General features: G+C 50.7%; 1 protein-coding gene across 1 annotated transcript; it reads left to right on the top strand.

Annotated features, from left to right (window-relative positions):
- Window positions 1–16,001: 16,001 nt before the first annotated feature.
- On the top strand, window positions 16,002–16,934 carry LOC148138755 (neuropeptides capa receptor-like). Its single transcript, XM_087981365.1, has one exon. The coding sequence runs from the start codon at window positions 16,002–16,004 to the stop codon at window positions 16,932–16,934; it is 933 nt and encodes a 310-aa protein (XP_087837491.1).
- The last annotated feature ends 7,144 nt before the right edge of the window (window positions 16,935–24,078 follow it).

Here is a 24,078-nt window from a genome sequence, read left to right as displayed (position 1 = left end):
ATTTAAAAGAAAAAGTTTGGATAAGATTTGACTTATTGCAGTGTTGTATATGTGTGCAGAATTAATATGCATGGTATAGCTGAGAATAAAACTTTCATAATTCATAATAATGGGATTAAGAATTAGAGGAAAAGAAATGAAGCCATCTTTTCATTCTGCTGGTCCATGTTTTTTTTTCTGAAGGGGGGAGGTCTTATGAAGCCGAAAGCATGTCCGGTCACGTTAAGACAGAATGGGTTTTGCTGAATAGAAAGTACAACCACAGATGCCTGCTAAAGGTCAGCCTGTTCCACATGTCACCATTAGCTGGGAAATGAATACCTGAGATTTGGTTGCTGTTTGACAACAATTCAAATACAGCCAAAGAGTTTAAATAACGCTCAGGATACCAGAAGCCAACAGAATTTGAATATTATTGTTTGGACACCTGGAAAGTATATAAACCCAGCATTTTGAAACTAGAGTGATAGCTCCTGCCACCCAACAGCAGAGTAACTGCTGTAGAGCAGGAGTGTTAACTGGCCATCTCAAACATTTTCTATCAAAGATACATGTCCATTTAAAAGCTACTTGCAATAAAAAAAAGATAACCCAGGGAGTTCAGCAGCTGGAAGAGTGAACACAGCGGGGAAGATGGATTCTGTGTGGTCTTGAGAATGTAATGTTTAATATGTGGGTTGTTGGACTAGCATATTTTTACAGAGTCTGATAGTAAGCAGCTAAGATAAGAGGGACTTGTATTTGTGAATAGGTGTTGTTTAGTTTTCACTGTTAAAGTTAAGAAAACAACTTGACATTTTTTGATTAAATAGTGGAATATAGGAGATCTGTGTCACTCATATTTTAACAGATTACGAGGTGAGGCGAGCTTTTCTGGGTGTTTGGTTTTAATTAACAGAGGGGTTTCGACTCCACCTTGTAAATGTCCTTCCACGCTAACCCCAATTCCCTGCAGTTGGCCCAAATCCTTCCAGTCCTTTCCTATCCACATGTTTATCCAAATGCTTTTTGAAATGTTGTTAATGTAGCCCCCCCCCACCCCCCCCCCCACCAACCACATCTGCTAGCAGCTCATCCACGTACCATACTCTGTGTAAAGAAATGGCCCCTCAGGTTCCCTTTTGTTCCTTCCCCTTTAACCATAAACTGATCCTATCCAGTCATTGATTCTCTACACTTTGGAAAAAGACTGAGAGTATTCACCCTATCCATAGTCCTCGTAATCTTATACAGCTCTATAACGACTCTCTCAGTCTCCTGCACGCTAAAGAAAATTTCCTAGCTTGTCCAACCTCTCCCTATAACTCAGACCATTGGGTCCTGGCAACGCCTTTGTAAATTTCTTCTGCACTCCTTCCAAGTTAATAACATCCTCCCTATAACAAGGTGACAAAACTGAACCCAATACTCCAAGTGCAGCCTTTACAAAATCCTGAGTAACTGCAAAATAAATTCCCAACTTGTATACTTAATATCCTGCCTGATGAAGGACAATGTGCCAAAAGCCTTCTTCACTGCCCTGTTTACGTTTGACTCCACTCATAGAGAACCGTGTATACCTAAACACCAAGGTCTCTCTCTGCCCACTGCACCACTTAAGACCCTCCCATTCACCATGAAACTCCTACCTTGATTTGTGTTTCCAAAATACAAGACCTCACACATCTATATTAAATTCCATTTGTCATTTCTCGGCCCACTTCCCCAACTGATTAAGGTCCTGCTGCAATTTCTGATAAACGTCTTCACTGATCATGCTCCCAATTACTTTAGAGTCATCTGCAAACTTACTAATCATGCCTTGTACATTCTCAACCAAATCATAGATAACAAACAGCAATGGACCCAGCCTCCAGTATGACAAACATCCTTCCACTAAACCCTCTGCTTCCTACCATCAAGCCAACTGTGTATCCAATTGGTCAGTCCTCCCAGCATTCCACGTGATGTCACCTTCCTGACCAGCCTGCCATGTGGAACCTTATCAAAGTCTTACTGAAATCCATAGAGACTATGCCTGCCGCTCTGCCCTCGTCAACTTTCTTGGTCACTTCATCAAAGAACTCTAACAAATTTGGGAAGCATGATCGCCCACTCACAAGTCTATGCGCTTCTGCTTTGAATCAAACCCTGTGTAAGTAATGGGTGCAGTCAATGGTATGCTGTCCTTCACTGTAAGATGATTCGAGTACATAAGTAAAGCCATCTCCCTGCTGTTGTCGAGCCTTGCTGAGAGAGCATTTGGGGCACTCTCTACAGATTTGATCTCCTTTGTAAGGAATGATCTCCTTACCACAGACACGGGTGATGGTAACATGAGGATAGAGTGAAGAAGCTGAGTGTTTAATCTGTAGAGCTGTGAGAGACGAAGAAATGGTGATGCTGAAACACGAGGAGTGGCAGCGATCACTTATTTCCAAAACAGACATTGACAGGGAGAGAAATTCCATACTTTACACAGGATTAATTGGTTTGATATATTGTCACGTGTATCTCAGTACAGGGAAACACTTTATTTATGAGCATTGAAGGCAGGTCATAGTAAGCATGGTCAGACAGGTCATAGGGTGGAAATAGGCTTGGACAGAGTAAGGCATACAGGTTACACTGAACAGGATGTGCACTAGACAAGATCAACATGAATAATATCATCATTATTTGAACTTAGAGAGTCCATTCATCAGTGTAATGTGACTTTCCTAATAGTTTATATGCCTAAATTAACTCTCCCCACGTTATTGTGCAGTCGGCGTGTGAATCCTGTACTGAACGTCAGGTTATTCACAATCCTCAACAGCAGCCACAATACCTTCCATCTGAAACAGGTAGCCATTCCCACCAGCTTCCGCCCTACATAGAGAACACCAGGCTGTCTTTTCGGAGATGAAAGATGCCTTCTTGAGACTTCACACAAGACATAAGGCTTCCCTGCTCACCACTAGAAAACCATGTTAAAGTCCCATTTGTGTATCCTAAGCAACAGAGCAAAGAGGAACAACAGAGCCAAGAGTAGTCTGTCTGTGCAGCCTCTGCTCCACTTACTCATCACGTTAGAGCATCAATTAGGAGACAGCGAGGACTGCCGATGCTGGAGATTGGAGTAGTGAATTGATTGCTGGAAAAACACAGCAGGTCAGGCAGCATCCGAGAAGCAGGAGAATTGATGTTTCGGGCATAAGCCATTCATCAGGAATCAGCATCAATTACCTCATTCTGTCCCTGTGTCAGTGTGTTGAGGGGGAATGGCCTCCTGCTGTTCCTGTATAAGTGGCTCAAGGGGCTGAATGGCCTCATCCTATTGTTGTGTCAGTGACTCAACAGACTGACTGGCTTCTTCCTCGTCCCATTGGACAGGGCCAAGGGCCTGACTGGGTTACCCCTGGTTCCTGTTTGACGGTTCGATATGCTGGCAAGTGTGACAATGCTGCAGCTTTAAGAGGTTATTTGTCGTGGTTTCTTTAAAGAGAGAGATTGAACGATAGTTACCAAGCTGGCTAGTTCAGACCACTTGAGTAACAGCTAGGGAGGGCTTGGGTTTATTTTAATGCAGCCTGAATGGGTGTGGCCAGCTCTCACAGATTAGCATCTCTGGGCTTTGGTTTCTCAGTAACATCAGAAACTATTGGGGTCTACACAGAGTTGGAATCTTCAGTGACTATCTCCTGGCTGCTACTCTCTCTGAATTTTCTCTTGATGCTGTTTTTAATTCCTGGATTGGAGAAACAATTGCGACAATCTGTGTCTAAATATTTCTTTTTGCCATGGGCTCTGTTTATGGGATTTCCCTATACTGGAACAGTTCATCAGTAATAGTTCCTAGATCTATTATTCTGTTATCTTGTCCAATAGAATTAATTTATTCTAATTTCCTCTTTCTTTGGTTTCATTTTATCTTCCGTGTTTAAATAAATGGTGTTTTGCTTCACACCAAGTAGTTTGACCATTCACGTTGCATCTGGAACAGACAGTATACGTTTCCTTTTAAATATAAAAATATTAGAGTCTAGGCTACCGCCCTCAAATATTTTTGAAGGGCTCTGGCGTGGTCCATCACACTGGATTCCTTCCCTTCCTGAGTAATAGGCGGGAGGCACTGAATGGGCTGTCCCTGTTCTTCGATGATGGAAATGTGTTGCTGGAAAAGCGCAGCAGGTCAGGCAGCATCTAGGGAACAGGAGAATCGACGTTTCGGGCATTAGCCCTTCTTCAGGAATCCCTGTTCTTCTCCAATAATGTCAATTGGCTGAATGGCTTCCTCATATTCCTGTGAAACCAGCGTGAGCTGCTGAATGAACTCCTTGATGTCAACAGAAGGCAAAAACTGCCTTGATATCGGGGTCAGTCATTTTTACCTGAACCCTTGTATCAGCCTCTTTTGTTCACATCAATAAGCCATGGTACAGGAGCAGCAAATGTTTTCTTCAAACAGGTGGGATTGAATGTCAGGATTTCTGTTCTCAAGACTGTTCGGGGAGCTAGGTGACTGAAAGTATTTGAAGAGGGGCTAGATGGATATTGACCTGACGGAGAGTTGAGGGCGATGAAGAATTGGGAATGAAAGAGGATTTGAGACCAAGAGCAGATCAGCCATAATCTTAGTGAAAGGCAAGGCAGGCTTGGGGAGTGAACGACCTGCCCCTGTGTCTGATGTTCTCACATTCTGTTATTGGAAAGTTAGGGGGTGTTATTTTCATGAATGTGCAAATTACTGAATATTGCAGTCAGGGAGACCAGAGGAGTTTGTGAGCCATGTCTGGGTGAGGTATATGGGCTGTATTCACAGTGAATCTGGGTCTATAACATGATCAATAAATGAAACACAAGTTTCAGAGACGGGTATCTCTGTAAAAAGAGATGAGGTGCCTCTTTCATACCCAACCTGGGTTTTCCAATTACATTTCCCAAATCACATCAAAGCGTGTGACAGCCTTAAAGGGCTGAATGGTCTCCTCTGTTTCTGTGCATCAGGTTATAGATGTAAGTAGCCCCCAACTGCTCCTGTCTAGCAGGTTTGATGGGCTGAATGGAACACCGAAACATGGGACTGAGGAGCAGGAGTGGGGCATTAGATACTTTGAACCTTCTCCACAAGGCACTAAAATTGTGGCTGATCAGGTTATGGTCTCAGCCCCACTTTCCTGTCTGCGTCCAATTATCTGTGACTCACTTCCTTATCAAATAATTAACTAACACAGTTTTCAGTCCACGTGAACATAGAAGCGCAATAAAAACTTCCAGTGAAGAGAATTCCCACTTGAAAGGTCCTTTAAGAATTTTTCTCCATCCCTCTTATAGAATCAGAGAGTCATGCAGAATAGAAACAGACCCGTTAGTCCAATATATTCTCTCCGGTCAGATACCAAAACCCATTAGTCCCATTTGCCAGCATTTGCCCAATATTCCTCCTATGACTGTACCCGCCTTAACCACTTCCTCTGACAGCACTTTCTGTACACACACCACTCTCTGTGTGAACCATTTATCTTCATGTTCCTTCTGAATCATTCGCCCTCTCCCCTTCAACCTGTGCTGTCTTATTCTGGACTCCCCTATCCTGGGATCAGACCATGGCTGTTTAGAATATCCATACCCCTGATGATTTTAAAAACCTCTATAATGTCACCCCTCAGTCTCTGACACTCCAGGAAGCACTTCAACCTAATCAACCTCTCCCCGAAGCTCAAACCTCCAGTCCTGGAACATCCAGGTAAATCTTTTCTACAGACAACAGAGTTGTACGCAGTATTCTTAAAGTGGCCTCACCAACACCCTGGGAGAGTTGGATTTGGCTGAATTCCCTTTGCTTTAGGCAGTGAGTAGATTCCAATGGATGCTGGTCAGGGATCATCCAAAGGGTAGCACGGTGGTTAGCACTGCTGCCTCGCAGCACCAGGGACTTGGGTTCGATTCCAGCCTTGGGTGATTGTCTGTGTGGAGTTTGCACATTCTCCCCTTGTCTGTGTGAGCTTCTCATGCGTGCTCCAGTTTCCTACTACAGATGCAAGATGCCACCACAGCTCCTATACTCAATGCTCTGATTAGTCAAATGTGCCAAATGTGTTCAGCACCACTGTCTACCTGCAACTCCACTTTCAAGGAACAATGTACCTGCAGCCCGAGGTCCCTTTGTTCCACAACACGCCCCAGGACCTTACCATTAAGTATATATTTTCTCCCTGATTTACCTTCCCAAACTGCAAAACCTCGTATTTATCTAAATTAAACTTCATCTCTCACGCCTTGCTTCTTTGCCCCATCCAATTGTGGTCTCGTAGTACTCTGAGATAATCTTCTAGACCACCTTTCTGATGCAATCTGTAAACTTACTAACTATGGCCCCAGTGTTGGCATCCAAATCATTGATATAAATGATAAAATGTAGTGAACTCAGTGTTGATTCTTGCAGCACACTGCTTCTTGGAAGCCTCCAATCTGAAAAATACCCCTCTTCCTTCAAGCCAATTGTGACTAGATTCCCCTGTATCCCAAGTGACTGAACCTTACTAATCTGTCTGCTAATCAGAATGTTATGAACACCTGGCTGAGGTCCATGTAGACAATATCTAACACACAGCTTCATCAATCTTCTTTGTCACTTCTTCATAACACTAAACCAAATTAATGACCCATGATTTCCCATGCAGAAAGCCACGTTGACTATCCTGATCAGCCCTTGCCTTCCCAAATGTATGTCAATCCTGTCCTTCAGAATCCCCTCCAACAACTTACCCACCACTGACATCAGGCTCATCGGTCTATAGTTCCTTGGCTTTTGGGGTCACTGTTTCCTTTCTAGTCCCACTCCTCCACTGCTCACAAAAAATATCAAATGGAACCAGATTGGTGATATGGTCGATGATATCCATCTCAGACTGGGTCAGGGTCAGTTTTAGCAACAACTCAGGCTAGTTTCTTTAACAAGTTTATGATCCACAGCAATGTTACTCAAGCTATGATGGAAAGATGAATGGAAAAGTGTTTGGGTATTGCAAATATATAATTGATATTTCCCTGTTTAAAACACTGTGACACACATACACACACACAAACAAACAGGTTAACAAAATCTCTGCATTTTTAACTTGAAAGAACTTTGTCCAGATCTTACTGGAATTCAACACAAAAGTAAAAATTGAGATTGTCCAAAACGTTATTGTGCTTCTGAAGATATTGCACTCGCATAGCTGCTAACAATGGGGTTCCATCCTGGGAGAGTTGGATTTGGCTGAATTCCCTTTGCTTTAGGCAATGAGTAGATTCCAGTGAATTCTGGTCAGGGATCACCCAAAGGGAAGCACGGTGGTTAGCACTGCTGTCTCACAGCACCATGGACTTGGGTTCGATTCCAACCTTGGGTGACTGTCTCTGTGGAGTTTGCACATTCTCCCCTTGTCTGTGTGAGCTTCTAATGGGTGATCCCGTTTCCTACCACAGCTCAAACTGTGTAGGTGAGGTGAATTGGTCATGCTAAATTGAGTATAGTGTACAGGGATGTCTAGGTTAGGTGCATTAGTCAGGGGTAAATATAGGGGAATGGGTTGGGAAGGTTGGTGTGGACTTGTTGGGCCGATGGGCCTGTTTCAACTCTGCAGGGATTCTTTAAAAATACGAATGGTAACGATGATTTTAGAGGTTTTTTTTAGCTCGCACACATTGCTGTGATGAGGAACAATGAAGGAGAGAGAATGCAATAGGTCATTCCTTCTCGGACAGATTACGTTTTATCCCTCTCTGAGTTGAATCACACAGTAATGTCATCCTCTCCCAAACTGGACCATGTGAGGTCTCCTTGTACATTGTCCAAACGATGTCTCCATCACATTCCCTGCTCCACGTAGGTGCATCATTGCTGCTGTCATACACAGAGCCATACCCTTAGCAGAAAATGGTCTCGGTCAATTTGAAATATGTTTACATGGCTCTGCGTCAATAAAAAATAAAATGTTTAATTTATTCAGAATGCCTGTGTTAAAATGAATGCATTTTAAAGAAATGCAGAAATTGCTGGAAAAGCTCGGCAGGCCTGTCAGTACCTAGATGCCTTTGACATGCTGTATTTGTACCAGCCTCCACTACTTCCTCTGGCAGCTCATTCCATATGCACACCACCCTCTGTGTGAAAAGGTGCCCTTTAGGCCTCATCAAAACCTTTCCCCTCTCACTTTCAACCAATGTCCTCTCGTTTTGGATGCCCCTAACCTGAGGAAAAACCCTGACTACTCACCCTATCCATAACCGTTCGGATATTATAAACCGCTACTGCTGCGAAATGTGACCCCAATCAACACGAATGGCTGTACTTTCAGTCATCTTGGACCTAAATTCTGAAATGCAATACTGACACCTCTTCCTTCTCCATCAGGTCACAATTCTAAATCCATTTTAATCAGTTTGTTCAGATGTATCATGAGGCACTTCTGTGGGATTTACACCTAGACCTTTGTGCCTGGAGGTAGGGACACTAGCACCACTCGGCAATACCCATAAAGCTGTAACATTATTCTCCTGTGTATTTGTTCATCAGCCTGTTCTGACATGATGTGACATACCTCTGCAACAGGCAGGACTTGAATCCAGATCTTCGAGTTCAGAGCGAGGAACAGTACCATACAAGTTCAGGTACTGGAATAAAATGCCGAGCTCTAGCTCAGAGGCACAGACACTACCCACTACACTACCATACACAAATTTTATGTAACAGCATTCAGCTTTGTATGGATTTATTATAATTAGGTTACCATTATTGAACTACACAAAACACTTTGTGTTGTTAAACAAATGCAAGGTATTTGTCTTAACTGTAGGATGTTGAGTACACGTGCTGTGCCCTAGAAATTAACTATGACCATCTTTAATCGTTTATTATTTGTAGTCTGCAATATTAGGGAACGAAATCCTGCAGGCACACTCTGCACAATGAAGGGTCTTGAGTAGACAGAGACAGAGAAAGACCGTAATTTTTGGCCACAAAATAAGGATCAGTATTACCCACCTCTCATGTGTGACTGCCATCTTCCTCAAACCATGAAATGATACAAGGCAACTGATTACTGTCCAGCCTCTCCTCCCCAGTGACTGTGTCTACAATCAGGCCCTCATCCCCCGAACAACACAAAGCAACCCAAGCTCAGGGTCTTTGTGAAAATGAAGGCCGGAATCAAGGCATCCTGCAGAGGGGAGGGAATTTTAAAATTAAACGGGGAAGGTGAGTACGTGGTAATATCACTCACTGGGTTGAAGAGTGGCAAGTGGAGTTTAGTTTGGATTAATGCAAGCTATTGGATTTGGTAAATCAAACAAGAGCAGGACCTATACAATTAAAAGTAAGGCCTTTGGGAGTGTTTTAGAACAGAGACCTAGGCCGTCAAGTATAGTCATTTAAAATTTACATCTCATACAGATAGTGTGGTTAAGAAGGTGTTTAACGCACTTGTCTTCATTGGTCAGACCTTTGAGTATCAGAATTGGGACGTCATGTTGTGGTTGTACAGGACATTCGTGAGACCTCTTCTGGAATGCTGTGTCCAGTCTGGTCATCCTGCCCGCTCATTCCATAGGCACACCACCCTCTGGGTGAAAAAGCTGCACCTTAGGTCACTTTTAAATGTTTCCCTCTCACCTTAAAGCTATGCCCTCCAGTTTCGGTCTCCCCTACACTTATAAAATACATTGACTTTTCACGTTAATGTTATTGACCTTGATATTATTAAGCTGGAGAGGGTTCAGAGGAGAGTAATCTGGATGTTGCTGGGAATGGAGGAAGTGATCGATAAGGAGTGGCTGGATAGGCTGAGACTTTTTTCACTGAAGAGGATGAGATTAAGGGGTAACTTTACAGAGGTTTACAAAATAATGAGGGGTACAGATAAGCTGAAGGGCTGATGTCTTTTCCCTAAAGTTGGGGATTCAAAACTGAGGGATATTTTCAGGTGCGAGGAAAAAGATTTACAAAAGTCATGAGCGGTAATTATTTTCGACAGAAGCTGGCTTGGGTGTGGAATGAACTTCCAGAGGAAGTGGTGAAAGCAGGGACAGTTATAATGTTTAAAGGACATTTAGATCAGTACATGGATAAGACATAGTTTGGATGGTGCTGTGAGCAGCTGCCCTCTCCCTCCCCCTCTCTGAATGAATCCCTGTTGGTTTTCACCCTCTGCCAATGCCTGTGCAGTGGCGTGTGGAGGCCAGCAGAGGGTGACATTGCATCACTTTAAGCACCACAGAGACTACCAGACCTGCCCCACACAGAGACACACAGATACACACACAGCAATTGTTAGGACACAACATTGAGCTCATATGGTAATTTAAACTAAACATAGCAGTATTGGGAATATAGCAGTATTTCACTTGCTCACACTCATGAGTGGGGCAGGATTTCAGTTGTTTCATGGGAACTGAGAAGCTATGGCAATCTTAATGTTTGTAGATGGCACCGAACCTGGAAGAATTGTGAAGTCTATGGAGGACAGTGTGGAAATCTAACAGGTCAGTGACACGTTGGTGTCGTGTTCAGGTTTAAGGCAGATGGGGATCAGTGCAGAGCAGTGTGAGGTGATACACTTCGGTAGGAACGACAATGAAAGACAGTTTAAAACAGGCTGTGCCATTATAATGGGGGTACAGGAGCAGAGAGCGCTGCGTGTATATGAGCACAGATTGTTGAAGATGTCAGGACAGGTGGGGAGAGCAGTAACTGTCACAGATTAGTTTCAGTATCTGAGCTGTTTACAGGGGGAGGTGTAGGAGGGAGCCTCCGTGCTCCCTTCCTGGGAGGTGGTGGTGACGATGTGTTGTGAGCCCACCCTCCTGCCCACTGAGACCGTGGGGATTCCATTTGTACCAGCTCGACACAAAAGGGAGATGGCATCAGGGCCACGGCTTCTAAGTTGTGCCAGGGGGAAACGGAGCTGCCAATGGGTTTAAAGTGAGAATTGCCCTTCACTGAACATTGCTCCTTACTCGGTCGGTGGGACCTGGATGTTTCAGAATCTCCACACGAGGCATCCCAGTGCTCTCCGGCTCGTACCAGGGTCCTCCCCACATGGCGGGGGTGGGGGGGGAGGGGGGTGAGGGGACGGATATCGGGCATTCCACCACCCGGATAGGCCCTTTCTGTCCTATTCCAGGCTGTTTCTCCTGAAATGGGAGAAAAGGAGGGAGAGAGGGAGGGTGGGAGTGGGTGGCCCTGCTGTTAGTGCTGGTGTAGGTGGGGGACGGGGTCATGGTGAGGTGCCGGAGGGAGTCAGTCCACTTTGTTGTATGCATGCAGTGTTTTTAGTGAAGGGGGGTAACGTGGAGGGAGAGAGAGAGAGAGACAGACAGACAGACAGACAGACAGAGACAGAGACAGAGAGAGAGAGAAAGTGCTGCACGCAGCAGTGAGAGTGGTGGAGCATGAACCTTGTTTGGGGAGTAGGTGCTACAACAGATATACAGTGAGTGTGAGGGAGCAGAGAGAATATGGTGAGCTGTATCCTGAAAGAGCAGGGAAGGTTATTGCTGCTTATCCTGTATTGCTGGACGTTTCCACAGACCTCAGATACTGCACTGAACTGGGTGGTGAGCTCAGACCATGCTCGGTGTGTCTGGTGGTATGCCCCCCCTCTATACTAGCCCCTCCACCAGGACTTCCATGCCCCTGTCGACAAACCGTGATGTAAGTGCCTCTTATCTGCCATGCTCGAGGTAAACTGTGCAGAAAGCTCAACCGTGTGCCCCTTGGCCTTTTAAAGATGGCACCAGCGCCAGCGATCACTGAATATCCAGGGGCATCCGGGCGATGGTGAGTACCACCCGCCATGATGGATGGGAGAATCAGGCTAGTATTGAATGAGAGGGACATCATGGGGTGGGGTGGGTAGTTAATGAGGTAAGTTTGAAGTGATAGCACCGGGAAATAGCTCAGCCTCGTGCAGACGGTCCCTCTGTCACACTCAAGGAAAATTAAACAAAGATAAATTATTGTTAGAATCTGCCCAATGAGTCATATATTCTGTTGAAACCAATTCCAGTTACAAAGATGCAGAACAAATGCTCATCTGACTTCACATCAATATCCCTTTTTCCCATCTTTCCTGGGAAGACTGGCTCATGTTACAGGATGCTATCGAATTGCTGACATTTCAGCATTCTGAAACCTGGGAACACAACCTTCCATGACACTGTCTCTCAGTCTCCCCCCTCTGTCTACTTCCCAACCCACACCCATGCGGTGATATTCAAACTGATTCCCCCGCCATCTCTCTCTGGCAGTGTTGTTCACACCCACAACACTCCGTTGTCAGGGCACAATAGGGATATGGAGCTGCAAATGGGTGGAAGCTGCACATCCTGTCACTTCCAGCACGGGCTGCTAGTTTTCCCCACACTGGACAGGGAACTAACACAGTGTTACTGAGCAATGCACTGCGGGGGGGATGTATACAGTCCTACATGCGGGGAGGGTAACTGCTCCTGGGTTCAAGATCAATGCTCTGGGGTAGTGTGCACAGTCCTACATGCTGGGAGGGTAACTGCTCCTGGGTTACAGATCAATGCACTGGGGTAGGGTTACACAGTCCTACATGCTGGGAGGGTAACTGCTCCTGGGTTACAGATCAATGTCCTGGTTTGGTGTACACAGTCCCACATGCTGGGAGGGTAACTGCTCCTGGGTTACAGATCAATGCCCTGGTTTGGTGTACACAGCCCTACATGCTGGGAGGGTAACTGCTCCTGGGTTACAGATCAATGCCCTGGTTTGGTGTACACAGTCCCACATGCTGGGAGGGTAACTGCTCCTGGTTACAGATCAATGCCCTGGTTTGGTGTACACAGCCCTACATGCTGGGAGGGTAACTGCTCCTGGGTTACAGATCAATGCCCTGGTTTGGGGTACACAGCCCTACATGCTGGGAGGGTAACTGCTCCTGGGTTACAGATCAATGCCCTGGTTTGGTGTACACAGACCTACATGCTGGGAGGGTAACTGCTCCTGGTTTACAGATGAATGCCCTGGTTTGGGGTACACAGCCCTACACGCTGGGAGGGTAACTGCTCCTGGGTTACAGATGAATGCCCTGGTTTGGGGTACACAGCCCTACATGCTGGGAGGGTAACTGCTCCTGGTTTACAGATCAATGCCCTGGTTTGGTGTACACAGTCCCACATGTTGGGAGGGTAACTGCTCCTCTTTTACAGATTAATTCCCGGATGATCACTGCACAGGTCACTGTGCTGGTCAGACTATCTGCTTGAGGTTTATAGATAATGCCATGATGTGGTCGGTGCAGCTCCCCGTGCTGGATGGATATTTCTTTCAGGTTGACACATTAGTGCACTGCTGATTTCTGCACAGCTCCCATTCCTGGACAGATATCTAGTCTGGGTTTATAGGTCAATGTACTGCTGTGGTCTACACAGCTCCCCGTATTTCTGTGTAGCAGCTTTGAAATGCTGAATGTTCCCTTCCATTTCCTGTGTGAGCGGTCTGAGAGATTAAAATATCTGTTCCAATCGCTGAGTAACACCCTCCAATGGCTGAATGGCCTCATTCTGTTCCTGTTTCAAACTCTTGATGGGCTGAATAGCCTGCTTCAGTATCGGTGTAGTTGTGAATGGTGCTGACTATTTTGAAACCATCAGTGAATAGGCCACTTCTGACTTTATGATGGAGGGAAGACCATTGATGCTGCAGCTGTTACTAGCCCACAGTGCCTCATAGATGGCCAGTTTCCATGTGCTCAGTCCTTTCTATGTATGTCCTACTTCACAGGAGTGAGTGCCACATCACACAGTGAGCAGTACGCCTAATATGATTTATCTCTCCATCCCGGAGGCTCTCAGCCTCATTCGTGATGAAGGTCTGCTGCCCCAAACGGTGATTTTCCTGCTCCTCGGATGCTGCATGACCTGCTGTGCTTTTCCAGCAACACACTAATCTTGAGTATGTCAAATATGAGGCTGAGACTGTGCCTCCACCAGGACTGTGTGCTGGCTGCTCCTACAGATACTGTCAGGGACAGATCCCTCTGGGACAAGGAGTTTGGTGAGGATGTTTCCCCCAGTCTGGCTGTTGTGTATTGAAGCCTGTCCCTGCTCAGGCAGTGGGGGGCCTGTGGGGACACTCCTGGTGATGGACATTGAAGTCCCACACCCAGAGGACGGTCTGTGTCCTTGGCACCCGCAGTGCTGCCTCTGATTTGTTTCCAACATCGAGGGGAACTGAGTTATCACCGAGAGGAGGGGTGGGAGGCAGAAGATAACCACCCTCAGGCGATTTCCTTGACCATGTCTGATCTGTTACTATGAGATTTCCTGGGTTTTGGAATCAATGATGGGGATTTGCAGGGTAACTCCTTCCCTGACTGTACCCCAGGGTGTCCCCACCACTGGTGGGTCTGTCCTGCCGGTGGGACAGGATATACCCTGGGATGGTGATGGGGCTTCAGGAAACATTCTGGGGGGCACGGTGGCACAGTGGTTAGCATTGCTGCCTCATAGCGCCAGAGACCCGGGTTTAATTCCCGAATCAGGCGACTGACTGTGTGGAGTTTGCACATTCTCCCTATGTCTGCGTGTGTTTCCTCCGGGTGCTCCAGTTTCCTCCCACAGTCCAAAATAAATGTGCAGGTTAGGTGAATTGGCCATGGGAAATTGTCCGTAGTGTTAGGTGAAGGGGTAAACGTAGGGGAATGGGGTCTGGGTGGGTTGCTCTTCGGCGGGTCGGTGTGGACTTGTTGGGCTGAAGGGCCTGTTTCCACACTGTAAGTAATGAAATCTAATCTAAATTAGCCATCAGGCCTGATCCTGTGAGTACGACGGTGTCGGACTGTTTCCTGACTGGGAGTGTGGTGCTGGAAAAGCACAGCAGGTCAGGCAGCATCCGAGGAGAAGGGGAATGAACGATTCAGGCATAAACTCTTCATCAGGAATGAGGCTTGTGGGCCGGGGGGCTGAGAGATAAATGGGAGGGGGCTGGGGCTGGGGTAAGGGAGCTGGGAATGTTGATCGGGAGTTGGAGGTGGGGGAGAGGTGATAGGTCAAAGAGGAGGGTGGGGGGAATGGGGGAGGGAAGGTCATGGACAGGCCAAGGAGTTCCCCGGAACGTTTTCTCCCCAACATTCAATAACTGACACTCCCCGGAACGTTCTGTCCCCGATATTCTATAACTGACATTCCCCGGAACGTTCTGTCCCCGACATTCTATAACTGACACTCCCCGGAACGTTCTGACCCTGATATTCTATAACTGACATTCCCCGGAACGTTCTGTCCCCGACATTCTATAACTGACATTCCCCGGAACGTTCTGTCCCCGAAATTCTATAACTGCCATTCCCCGGAACGTTCTGTCCCTGACATTCTATAACTGCCATTCCCCGGAACGTTCTGTCCCTGACATTCTATAACTGCCATTCCCCGGAACGTTCTGTCCCTGACATTCTATAACGGACATTCCCCGGAACGTTCTGTCCCTGACATTGTTTGTGAACGGCCGGACGTCAGTGAATTGAACAAACGATAAGATCCCGAGGGAAGAGATCCCGTTCCAGGGAGAAGGAGACACTGTTCCGAAGGCCCCTCAGGCAGTTAAGGGGGTGAACACATTTTCCCTACGCTTACATTTCTTCCCGACACAGAATCGAACACAACTTAGACCGAAATACAGGAATTCCCAAACTCTGTTTGTCTTCAGGAAACTGGGAGAGAATCCTTCAGGACAGCAACGTTCCCACCCTCCGTATTAGGAACTGGGAAGGAGTGACCTGTGTCTGCTCTCGAGTGATCGAGTGTGTGGGAATGTTCTAGAAACTATCTGTCCTTATGGATGTGTCTCTGTGTGTTTGGGGAGGGAGGGTTTCTTGTGGTTTATGTCACATTTTTGTCAGTAATTCCGACCTTCCCATTTGTTACTCCAGCTCCGATTATTTTAATAAATCCCTGAATACAGGGACACATTTGGAAATCTCACTGGGTCCCCTATCAAACGGGTCCCTTTGCCTCCAGGCTGATGGATAATGGGTTTGTTTCCCTTCCTCACAGTTAACGTAGTGACCATCTACGTCCTGCTTTATAAAGATTGTGGATTGTCTCCATGTGTCAGACGTTACCTGGGGGCCATGGCAGCGGCGGATCTCCTGGTCATTATCCTCGACCTGATCCTGAGACACATTCCCGTTGTTTATCGGGAACAGTTTTATTTCCTGTACTCCGTCCGCGTGTGTAATATCCACGCCGTCCTGCTTTATGCAGCCACTGACTGCTCTGTCTGGTTCACCGTCACTTTCACCTTTGATCGGTTTGTGGCCATTTGTTGCCAGAAGCTGAAAAGTAAATATTGCAGTGAGAAGACGGCGGCTGTGGTTCTGGGAGCAGTGACTGTGCTGAGCTGTTTAAAGGACATTTTCTGGTATTTTATGCTCACGGCTCGGTATTTGCTGGGGAACGCCCCCTGGTTTTGTGATGCACGAGGCGGTGTTCGATTCTCCAGTGTCTGGGTCACAATCGAGTTCCTCCACCACATTCTAACCCCGTGTGTCCCATTTCTCCTGATTCTGCTGCTCAATGTTCTCACCGTCAGACACATTGTAGTGACCAGCAGAGCCCGCAGGAGACTCCGCGCTCACACCAATGGGGACGCTCAGTCTGACACAGAAATGAGAAACCGAAAAAAATCCATCATTTTACTGTTTGTGATCTCGGCCAATTTCATCCTGTTATGGTCAACGTTCATGCTGTTTTCTCTTTGGGCCCGGATGTTTGATTTTGGGTATTACTCTGTGTTTCTCGATCCCTTTGTGCAGGAATTGGGCTTCATGCTGCAGCTCCTCAGTTGCTGCACAAACACCGCGATTTATGCCGTGACCCAGAATAAGTTCAGGCAGCAGCTGAAGAATGTGCTGAAATATCCCTTCACCCAAATTAATCCATCCATCAAATTCCCTCATTAATCAATCCATCCGGGATTTTCTCATTTCAGTTCAGTATTTCAGCGATGGAGCAGCCTGTCGCTATGGTAACAGACTGAGGGTAGCACTGGTTTGTCCATCCTTATCCCACAGGGGGGTTACAGGGAAACATTTCAATGTTTCTCACAACTCTGGGGCCAGTGAGAAAAGGCACCATCCCACTGACTGTATCCATCACTTCCATTTGTAACCAATAAAAATGTTGATTGAAGTGTGCCGAGCAGCAGAGTGACCGATGTTGTTGTGTGTCTTTGTGTTGGAGAAACTGAGCTGGTGAGAGACAGACTCAGCTCCAAGTCCTGGTCCTCAGGGAAGTGGAGGGCACCGTGCCCTGAGCTCAGGAGCTGGGTTTAACTCCCTCTGTCCCTCCCAATCCAACCTGGCCTCCCTATTTCCTCTCCCCCACTCTTCCTCCTCAATTCTCTCCCTCTCTCTCTCTTTCTGCACACTGTGTCTCTCTCACCTCCTCTCCCTTTCACTCTCTCTGGTCCCCTCTCAGACACCCCCCCCCCCCCCAACCCCGGTTTCTCCACCTGCCTCCACTATTCTTTCTGCCTCGCTCTCCCCCTCTCTCTCTCACACCCCAACATGAGTTTCTCCACCTGCCTCCATTCTTCTCTCTCCCCCTCACCCTCATTCTCTCTCTCCTGCCGTCTCTGTCTCCCTCCCGCAATTCCGTCTCTACCCCAATTTCCCCATTTCCCACATCTCTCGATCATCTCACCCCCACCCCCCACACGCAGCTGCACCAGAAACACCCAGTTTCTAGGTTAGAGGGAGAGGGAAGGACCAGGGAGACAGAGTGTGTCAGAGAGAGAGGAAGGGCAGGACAGGAGGGAGAGAGATTGAGTCAGAGATAAAGGGAGGGAGGTGGGGAGAGAGAGAGACAGCGAGGGAGGGGGATCGAGAGTGAGAGAAGATGGAGAGAGAGCGAAGGAGCAGGGAGAGACAGAGGGAGATAAAGAGGGAAGGGAGAGATAAGGTGAGGGAGGGAGAGAGAGAAATAGGGGAGGACATAATGAGAGAGGGGTCAGAGAGAGGGGGGACAGAGAGAGGGCGACAGAGAGAGGGACACAGAGAGTGGGGGAGATCGAGGGTGTCAGAGAGAGGAGGACAGAGAGAGGGACACAGAGAGTGGGGGAGATAGAGGGGGGTCAGGGAGAGAGGGGGTCAGAGAGAGAGGGGACAGAGAGAGAGGGGGACAGAGAGATGGCGACAAAGAGAGGGTGACAGAGAGAGAGGGGGACAGAGACAGAGGAGGGCAGAGAGAGCGGGGGGGCAGAGTGTGGGGAAGATAGAGAGGGACAGAGAGAGAGGGGGACAGTGAGATGGGGGAAAGAGAGAGGCGGGTGGGAGGGTGAAGGGGCAGAGAGAGGGTGACAGAGAGAGGGGCACAGAGAGAGGGGGCTATAGAGGGAGACAGAGAGAGGGGGACAGAGAGAGGGGTACAGAGTGGGGGGAGAGAGGGGGACAGAAAGTGGGGGGAGAGAGTAGTGTCAGAGAGAGGGGGACAGAGAGTGGGGGATGGAGAGACTGGGGGACACAGAGAGAGGGGGTACAGAGAGAGAGGGGGCAGAGAGAGAGGGAGCAGGGAGAGGGCGACAGAGGGGGGCAGAGAGCGAAGGAGAGATCGACGGGACAGAGAGAGGGGGACAGAGAGAGTGGGGGAGAGAGAGAGAGGGGACAGAGAGAGAGGGGGACAGAGAGAGGTGGATTGACAGAGATGAGGACAGAGAGAAGGGGACAGAGAGAGGGGTACAGAGTGGGAGAGAGAGAGGGGGTCAGAGACAGGGGGACAGAGAGTGGGGGACAGAGAGAGGGGGCAGAGAGAGGGCGACAGAGTGGGGGTCAGACAGCGGGGGGAGAGAGAGACGGGACAGAGAGAGGGGGACAGAGAGAGAGGGGGAGATAGAGGGGACAGAGAGAGGGGGACAGAGAGAGGGGAAGATAGAGGGGACAGAGAGAGGGGGACAGAGAGTGGGGGACAGAGAGGGTACAGAGTGGGGGGGAGAGAGGGGGTCCGAGAGAGGGGGACAGAGAGTGTGGGGATGGAAAGAGTGGGGGACAGAGAGAGAGGGGGACAGAGAGGGCGGCAGAGAGAAGGGGGCAGAGAGAGGGTAACAGAGAGGGGGTCAGAGAGCGGTGGAGAGAGATAGGGGGCAGAGAGAGGAGGACAGAGAGAGGCGGAGATAGAGGGGACAGAGAGAGGGGGACAGAGAGTGGGGGACAGAGAGGGGTACAGAGTGGGGGGAGAGAGGGGGACAGAGAGTGGGGGGATGGAGTGAGTGGAGGACAGAGAGAGAGGGGGACAGAGAGAGAGGGGGACAGAGAGAGCGGAACAGAGAGGGGGGGCAGAGAGAAGGGGGCAGAGAGCGGATGACAGAGAGGGGGCCAGAGAGAAAGGGGAACAGAGAGAGGGGGGCAGAGAGAGGGGTACAGAGAGAGAGGCGGAGAGAAAGAGGGGGACAGAGAGAGAGGCGGGTGGGAGAGAGAGGGGGTCAGAGAGAGGCGGATGGCAGAGAGAGGCGGACAGCGAGAGAGGGAACAGAGAGAGGGGTACAGAGAGAGAGTGGAACAAAGAGGGGGGATAGAGAGAGGCGGGTAGGAGACAGAGGGGGACAGAGAGAGGGCGACAGAGAGAGGGGGCAGAGGGCGGGGCAGAGGGAGAGGCAGGTGGGAGAGAGACGGGGTCAGAAAGAGGGGGACAGAAAGAGGGCAACAGAGAGAGGGGGCAGAGAGCGGGGGAGAGAGAGTGGAGTAGATAGTGGGGGATAGAGAGAGGGGGACAGAGAGTTAGGGGGACAGAGAGAGAGGGGGCAGAAAGAGGGTGACAGAGAGAGGGGGACAGAGTGGGGGAGACAGAGAGCGAGGGAGACAGAGAGAGAGGGGACAGAGAGAGGGGACAGAGAGAGAGAGGTGTAGAGAGAGAGGGACAGAGAGAGAGAGGGGGGCAGAGAGAGTGGGACAGAGAGAGGGGGGTCAGAGAGAGGGCGACAGAGAGGGGTGGAACAGAGAGAGCGGGACAAAGAGAGAGGGGGACAGAAAGAGAGGGTACCGAGAGGGGGGACAGGGATCGGGGGAGATAGAGGGGATCAGAGAGAGAGGGGGACAGAGAGAGAGAGGGGACAGAGAGAGCGGGGGACAGAGAGTGGGGGAGATAGAGAGGGACAGAGAGAGAGGGGGGAAAGAGAGAGGGGGGACAGAGAGAGGGGGACAGAGAGAGGGGGGACAGAGAGGGGGGGGCAGAGAGTGGGGGAGATAGAGAGGGACAGAGAGAGAGGGGGGAAAGAGAGAGGGGGGACAGAGAGAGGGGGACAGAGAGAGGGGGGACAGAGAGGGGGGGGGGGCAGAGAGAGGGGGACAGAGAGAGGGGGAACACAGAAAGGGGGAACAGAGAGAAGGGGGATAGAAAGACGGTGACAGAGAGAGGGGGCAGAGAGAGGGAGACAGAGAGAGGGGTACAGAGTGGGGGAGAGAGAGGGGGTCAGAGAGAGGGGGACAGAGAGTGGGGCGGGCACAGAGGGGGGCAGAGAGAGTGGGGGCAGGGAGAGAGGGGGCAGAGAGAAAGGGTGACAGAGAGGGGGTCAGAGAGCGGGAGAGAGAGGGGGGGCAGAGAGAGGGGGATAGAGAGTGGGGGGGGCAGAGAGAGGGGACAGAGTGAGGGGCACAGGAGTGAGGGGGACAGAAAGAGGGGGACAGAGAGAGGAGAACAGAGAGAGGGAAACAGAGTGGGAGAGAGAGAGGGGGGCAGAGAGAGGGGGACAGAGAGTGGGCAGAGAGAGGGCAACAGAGAGAGGGGGACAGAGATCGGGTGGGAGAGAGGGCGAAGAGATAGCGTGACAGAGAGAGAGGGGATAGAGAGAGAGAGGGGGACAGAGAGGGGGGACAGAGAGAGGAGGACAGAGAGAGGGGGACAGAGAGAGAGAGGGGGACAGAGAGAGAGGGGGACAGAGAGGGGACAGAGAGAAGGGGACAGAGAGGGGGGACAGAGAGAGGGGCACAGAGAGTGGGGAAGATAGAGGGGGTCAGAGGAAGTGGAGACAGAGAGAGGGGGATGGGGGGCAGAGAGGGGGGCACAGAGAGAGGGGGACAGAGAAAGGGGGACAGAGGGAGGGGTACAGAGGGAGGAGGGACAGAGAAATGGTGACTGGGAGGGGGCATAGAGAGGGGGACAGAGATGAGGGGACAGAGAGAGAGGCGGTCAGAAAGAGGGCGACAGAGAGAGGGGGCAGAAAAAGGGGGTCAGAAAGAGGGCGACAGAGAGAGGGGGACAGAAGGAGGGGTACAGAGGGAGGGGGGACAGAGAGAGGGGGACAGAGAGGGCGACAGAGAGAGGCGGACAGAAAAGGGTGGACGGGGGGGAACAAAGAGACGGTGACTGAGAGGGGGCAGAGAGAGGGCTACAGAGAGGGGGGGACAGAGCGGGGGAGACAGAGAGGGGAGACAGAGAGAGAGGGACAGAGAGAGGGGGGACAGAGAAACTGTGACAGAGAGGGGGCCGAGAGCGGGCGACAGAGAGGCGCGGACGGGGGGTGAACAGAGAGATGGTGACTGAGAGGGGGCAGAGATAGGGCTACAGAGAGGGGGGACAGAGAGGGGGGACAGAGAGAGGGGGACAGAGAGAGGGGGGACAGAGAAACTGTGACAGAGAGGAAGTAGAGAGCGGGCGACAGAGAGGCGTGGACGGGGTGTGAACAGAGAGATGGTGACTGAGAGGGGGCAGAGAGACGGCTACAGAGAGGGGGTACAGAGGTTTGGGACAGAGAGAGTATGGACTGAGGGGGGGCGTGCAGAGAAACGGGGACAGAGAGAGGGGGGACAGAGAGACAGTGTCAGAGAGGGGGCAGAGAGAGGGCCGTAGAGTTGGGGGGACAGAGAGCGGGGAACAGAGCGAGGGGGCAGAGAGGGGGGGCAGAGAGAGAGAGGGACAGAGAGGGGGGGTCAGAGAGAGAGGGGGACAGAGAGAGAGGGGGTCAGTGAACATTTAGGCAGGATTCTGTCTTGGAGGCGTTCAGTCATAATCCCACAGATGAGAGAGGGGGGACGGGGGGGGGGGCGAACAGAGAGACAGTGACTGAGAGGGGACAGTGAGGGGGGGACAGAGAGAGGGGGGACAGAGAGGGAAAAGTGAGGTGGGACAACAGAGAGAGGGGGGGACAAGAGAGACAGAGAGAGGGGGGACAGAGAAACTGTGACAGAGAGGGGGCAGTGAGCGGGCGACAGAGAGGGGTGGACGGCGGGGCGAACAGCGAGACGGTGACTGAGAGAGGGCAGAGACACGGAGACAGAGAGGGAGCAGAGAGAGGGCGATGGAGATGGGGGAACAGAGAGCGGGGAACAGAGCGAGGGGGCAGAGAGAGGGGGTCAGAGAAAGAGAGGGGTAGAGAGAGGGGGGGACAGAGAGAGGGGGGACAGAGAGAGAGAGGACAGAGGGGGGACGGGGCAGACCAGAGTGGCGGGGGCAGAGAGAGGGGGACAGAGTGAGAGGGAACAGAGGGAGAGGGGACAGAGAGATTTTTGACAGAGTGGGGGCAGAGAGAGGAGGGACAGAGAGAGGGGGACAGAGAGAGGGGGACAGAGAGAGGGGGACAGAGAGAGGAGGGACAGAGAGACGGGGACAGAGAGAGGGGGTACAGAGAGAGAGAGGGGGACGGGGGGGCAGAGAGAGGGGGACAGAGAGAGGCGGGGTCAGAGAGAGGGGGAAGGGGGGGCAGAGAGAGAGGGGAACAGAGAGAGAGGTGTACAGAGAGAGGGGGACAGAGAGTGGGGGACAGAGAGAGGGGTACAGAGTGGGAGAGAGAGAGGGGGGCAGAGAGAGGGGGACAGAGAGTGGACAGAGAGAGGGCAACAGAGAGAGGGGGGCAGAGATCGGGTGGGAGAGAGGGCGCAGAGAGAGGGTGACAGAGAGAGAGAGGGAGATAGAGAGAGAGAGAGAGAGGGACAGAGAGGGGGTACAGAGAGAGGAGGACAGAGAGAGGGGGACAGAGAGGGGGGGGCAGAGAGAGAGGGGGACAGAGAGGGGACAGAGAGAAGGGGACAGAGAGGGGGGACAGAGAGAGGGGAGCAGAGCGAGGGGGCAGAGAGAGGGGGCAGAGAGAGAGAGGGACAGAGAGAGAGGGGGTCAGAGAGAGAGGGGGACAGAGAGAGAGGGGGTCAGAGAGAGAGGGGGACAGAGAGAGACAGGGTACAGAGAGAGAGGGGGACAGAAAGAGAGGGTACCGAGAGAGAGGGGGACAGAAAGAGAGGGTACCGAGAGAGAGGGGGGCAGAGAGAGAGGGGGTCAGAGACAGAGGGGGTCATAGAGAGAGGGGCAGAGAGAGAGGGGGACAGAGAGAGAGGGGGACAGAGAGAGAGGGGCAGAGAGAGAGGGGGGCAGAGGGGGGAAACAGAGAGAGTGGGGGACAGAGAGAGGGGCAGAGAGAGAGAGAGGGGGCAGAGGAGGGGACAGAGAGAGAGGGGGACAGAGAGAGAGGGGGCAGAAAGAGGCAACAGAGAGAGGGGGAAAGAGAGAGAGGGGGACAGAGAGAGGAGGACAGAGAGAGGGGGAACAGAGAAAGGAGGAACAGAGAGAAGGGGGGATAGAGAGACGGTGACGGGGGGGCAGAGAGAGGGAGACAGAGAGAGGGGGACAGAGAGAGGGGGACAGAGAGAGGGGTCGGGAGGCAGAGAGAGAGGGGGCAGAGAGAGGGTAACAGAGAGGGGGTCAGAGAGCGGGGAGAGAGAGAGAGGACAGAGAGAGGGGGACAGAGAGAGAGGGGAGACAGAGAGGGGAACAGAGAGAGAGGGGGACAGAGAGAGGGGAGGACAGAGAGAGGGGGGGACAGAGAGACGGCGACAGAGAGAGGGCCGACAACGAGAGAGGGGGACAGTGAGGTGGTACAGGGAGAGGCGGGTGTGAGAGAGGGGGTCAGAGAGAGGGCGACAGAGAGAGGGCGACAGTGAGAGAGGGCAAGAGAGAGAGGGGGGACAGGGAGCGGGGGAGATAGAGGGGGTCAGAGAGAGAGGGGGTCAGAAAGAGAGAGGGGGACAGAGAGAGTGGGGGTCAGAAAGAGGGCGACAGAGAGCGGGGGACAGAGAGTGGGGGAGATAGAGGGGGCCAGAGAGAGAGGGGGGACAGAGAGAGGGG

Source organism: Chiloscyllium plagiosum, unplaced genomic scaffold (assembly GCF_037043375.1).
Source record: "Chiloscyllium plagiosum isolate Xiang-an unplaced genomic scaffold, Cpla_swu_hap1 HiC_scaffold_39, whole genome shotgun sequence".
NCBI classification, from domain to species: domain Eukaryota; kingdom Metazoa; phylum Chordata; class Chondrichthyes; order Orectolobiformes; family Hemiscylliidae; genus Chiloscyllium; species Chiloscyllium plagiosum.
Note: the sequence above shows the minus strand (reverse complement) of the source record. Positions and strands in the feature narration are given on the sequence as shown.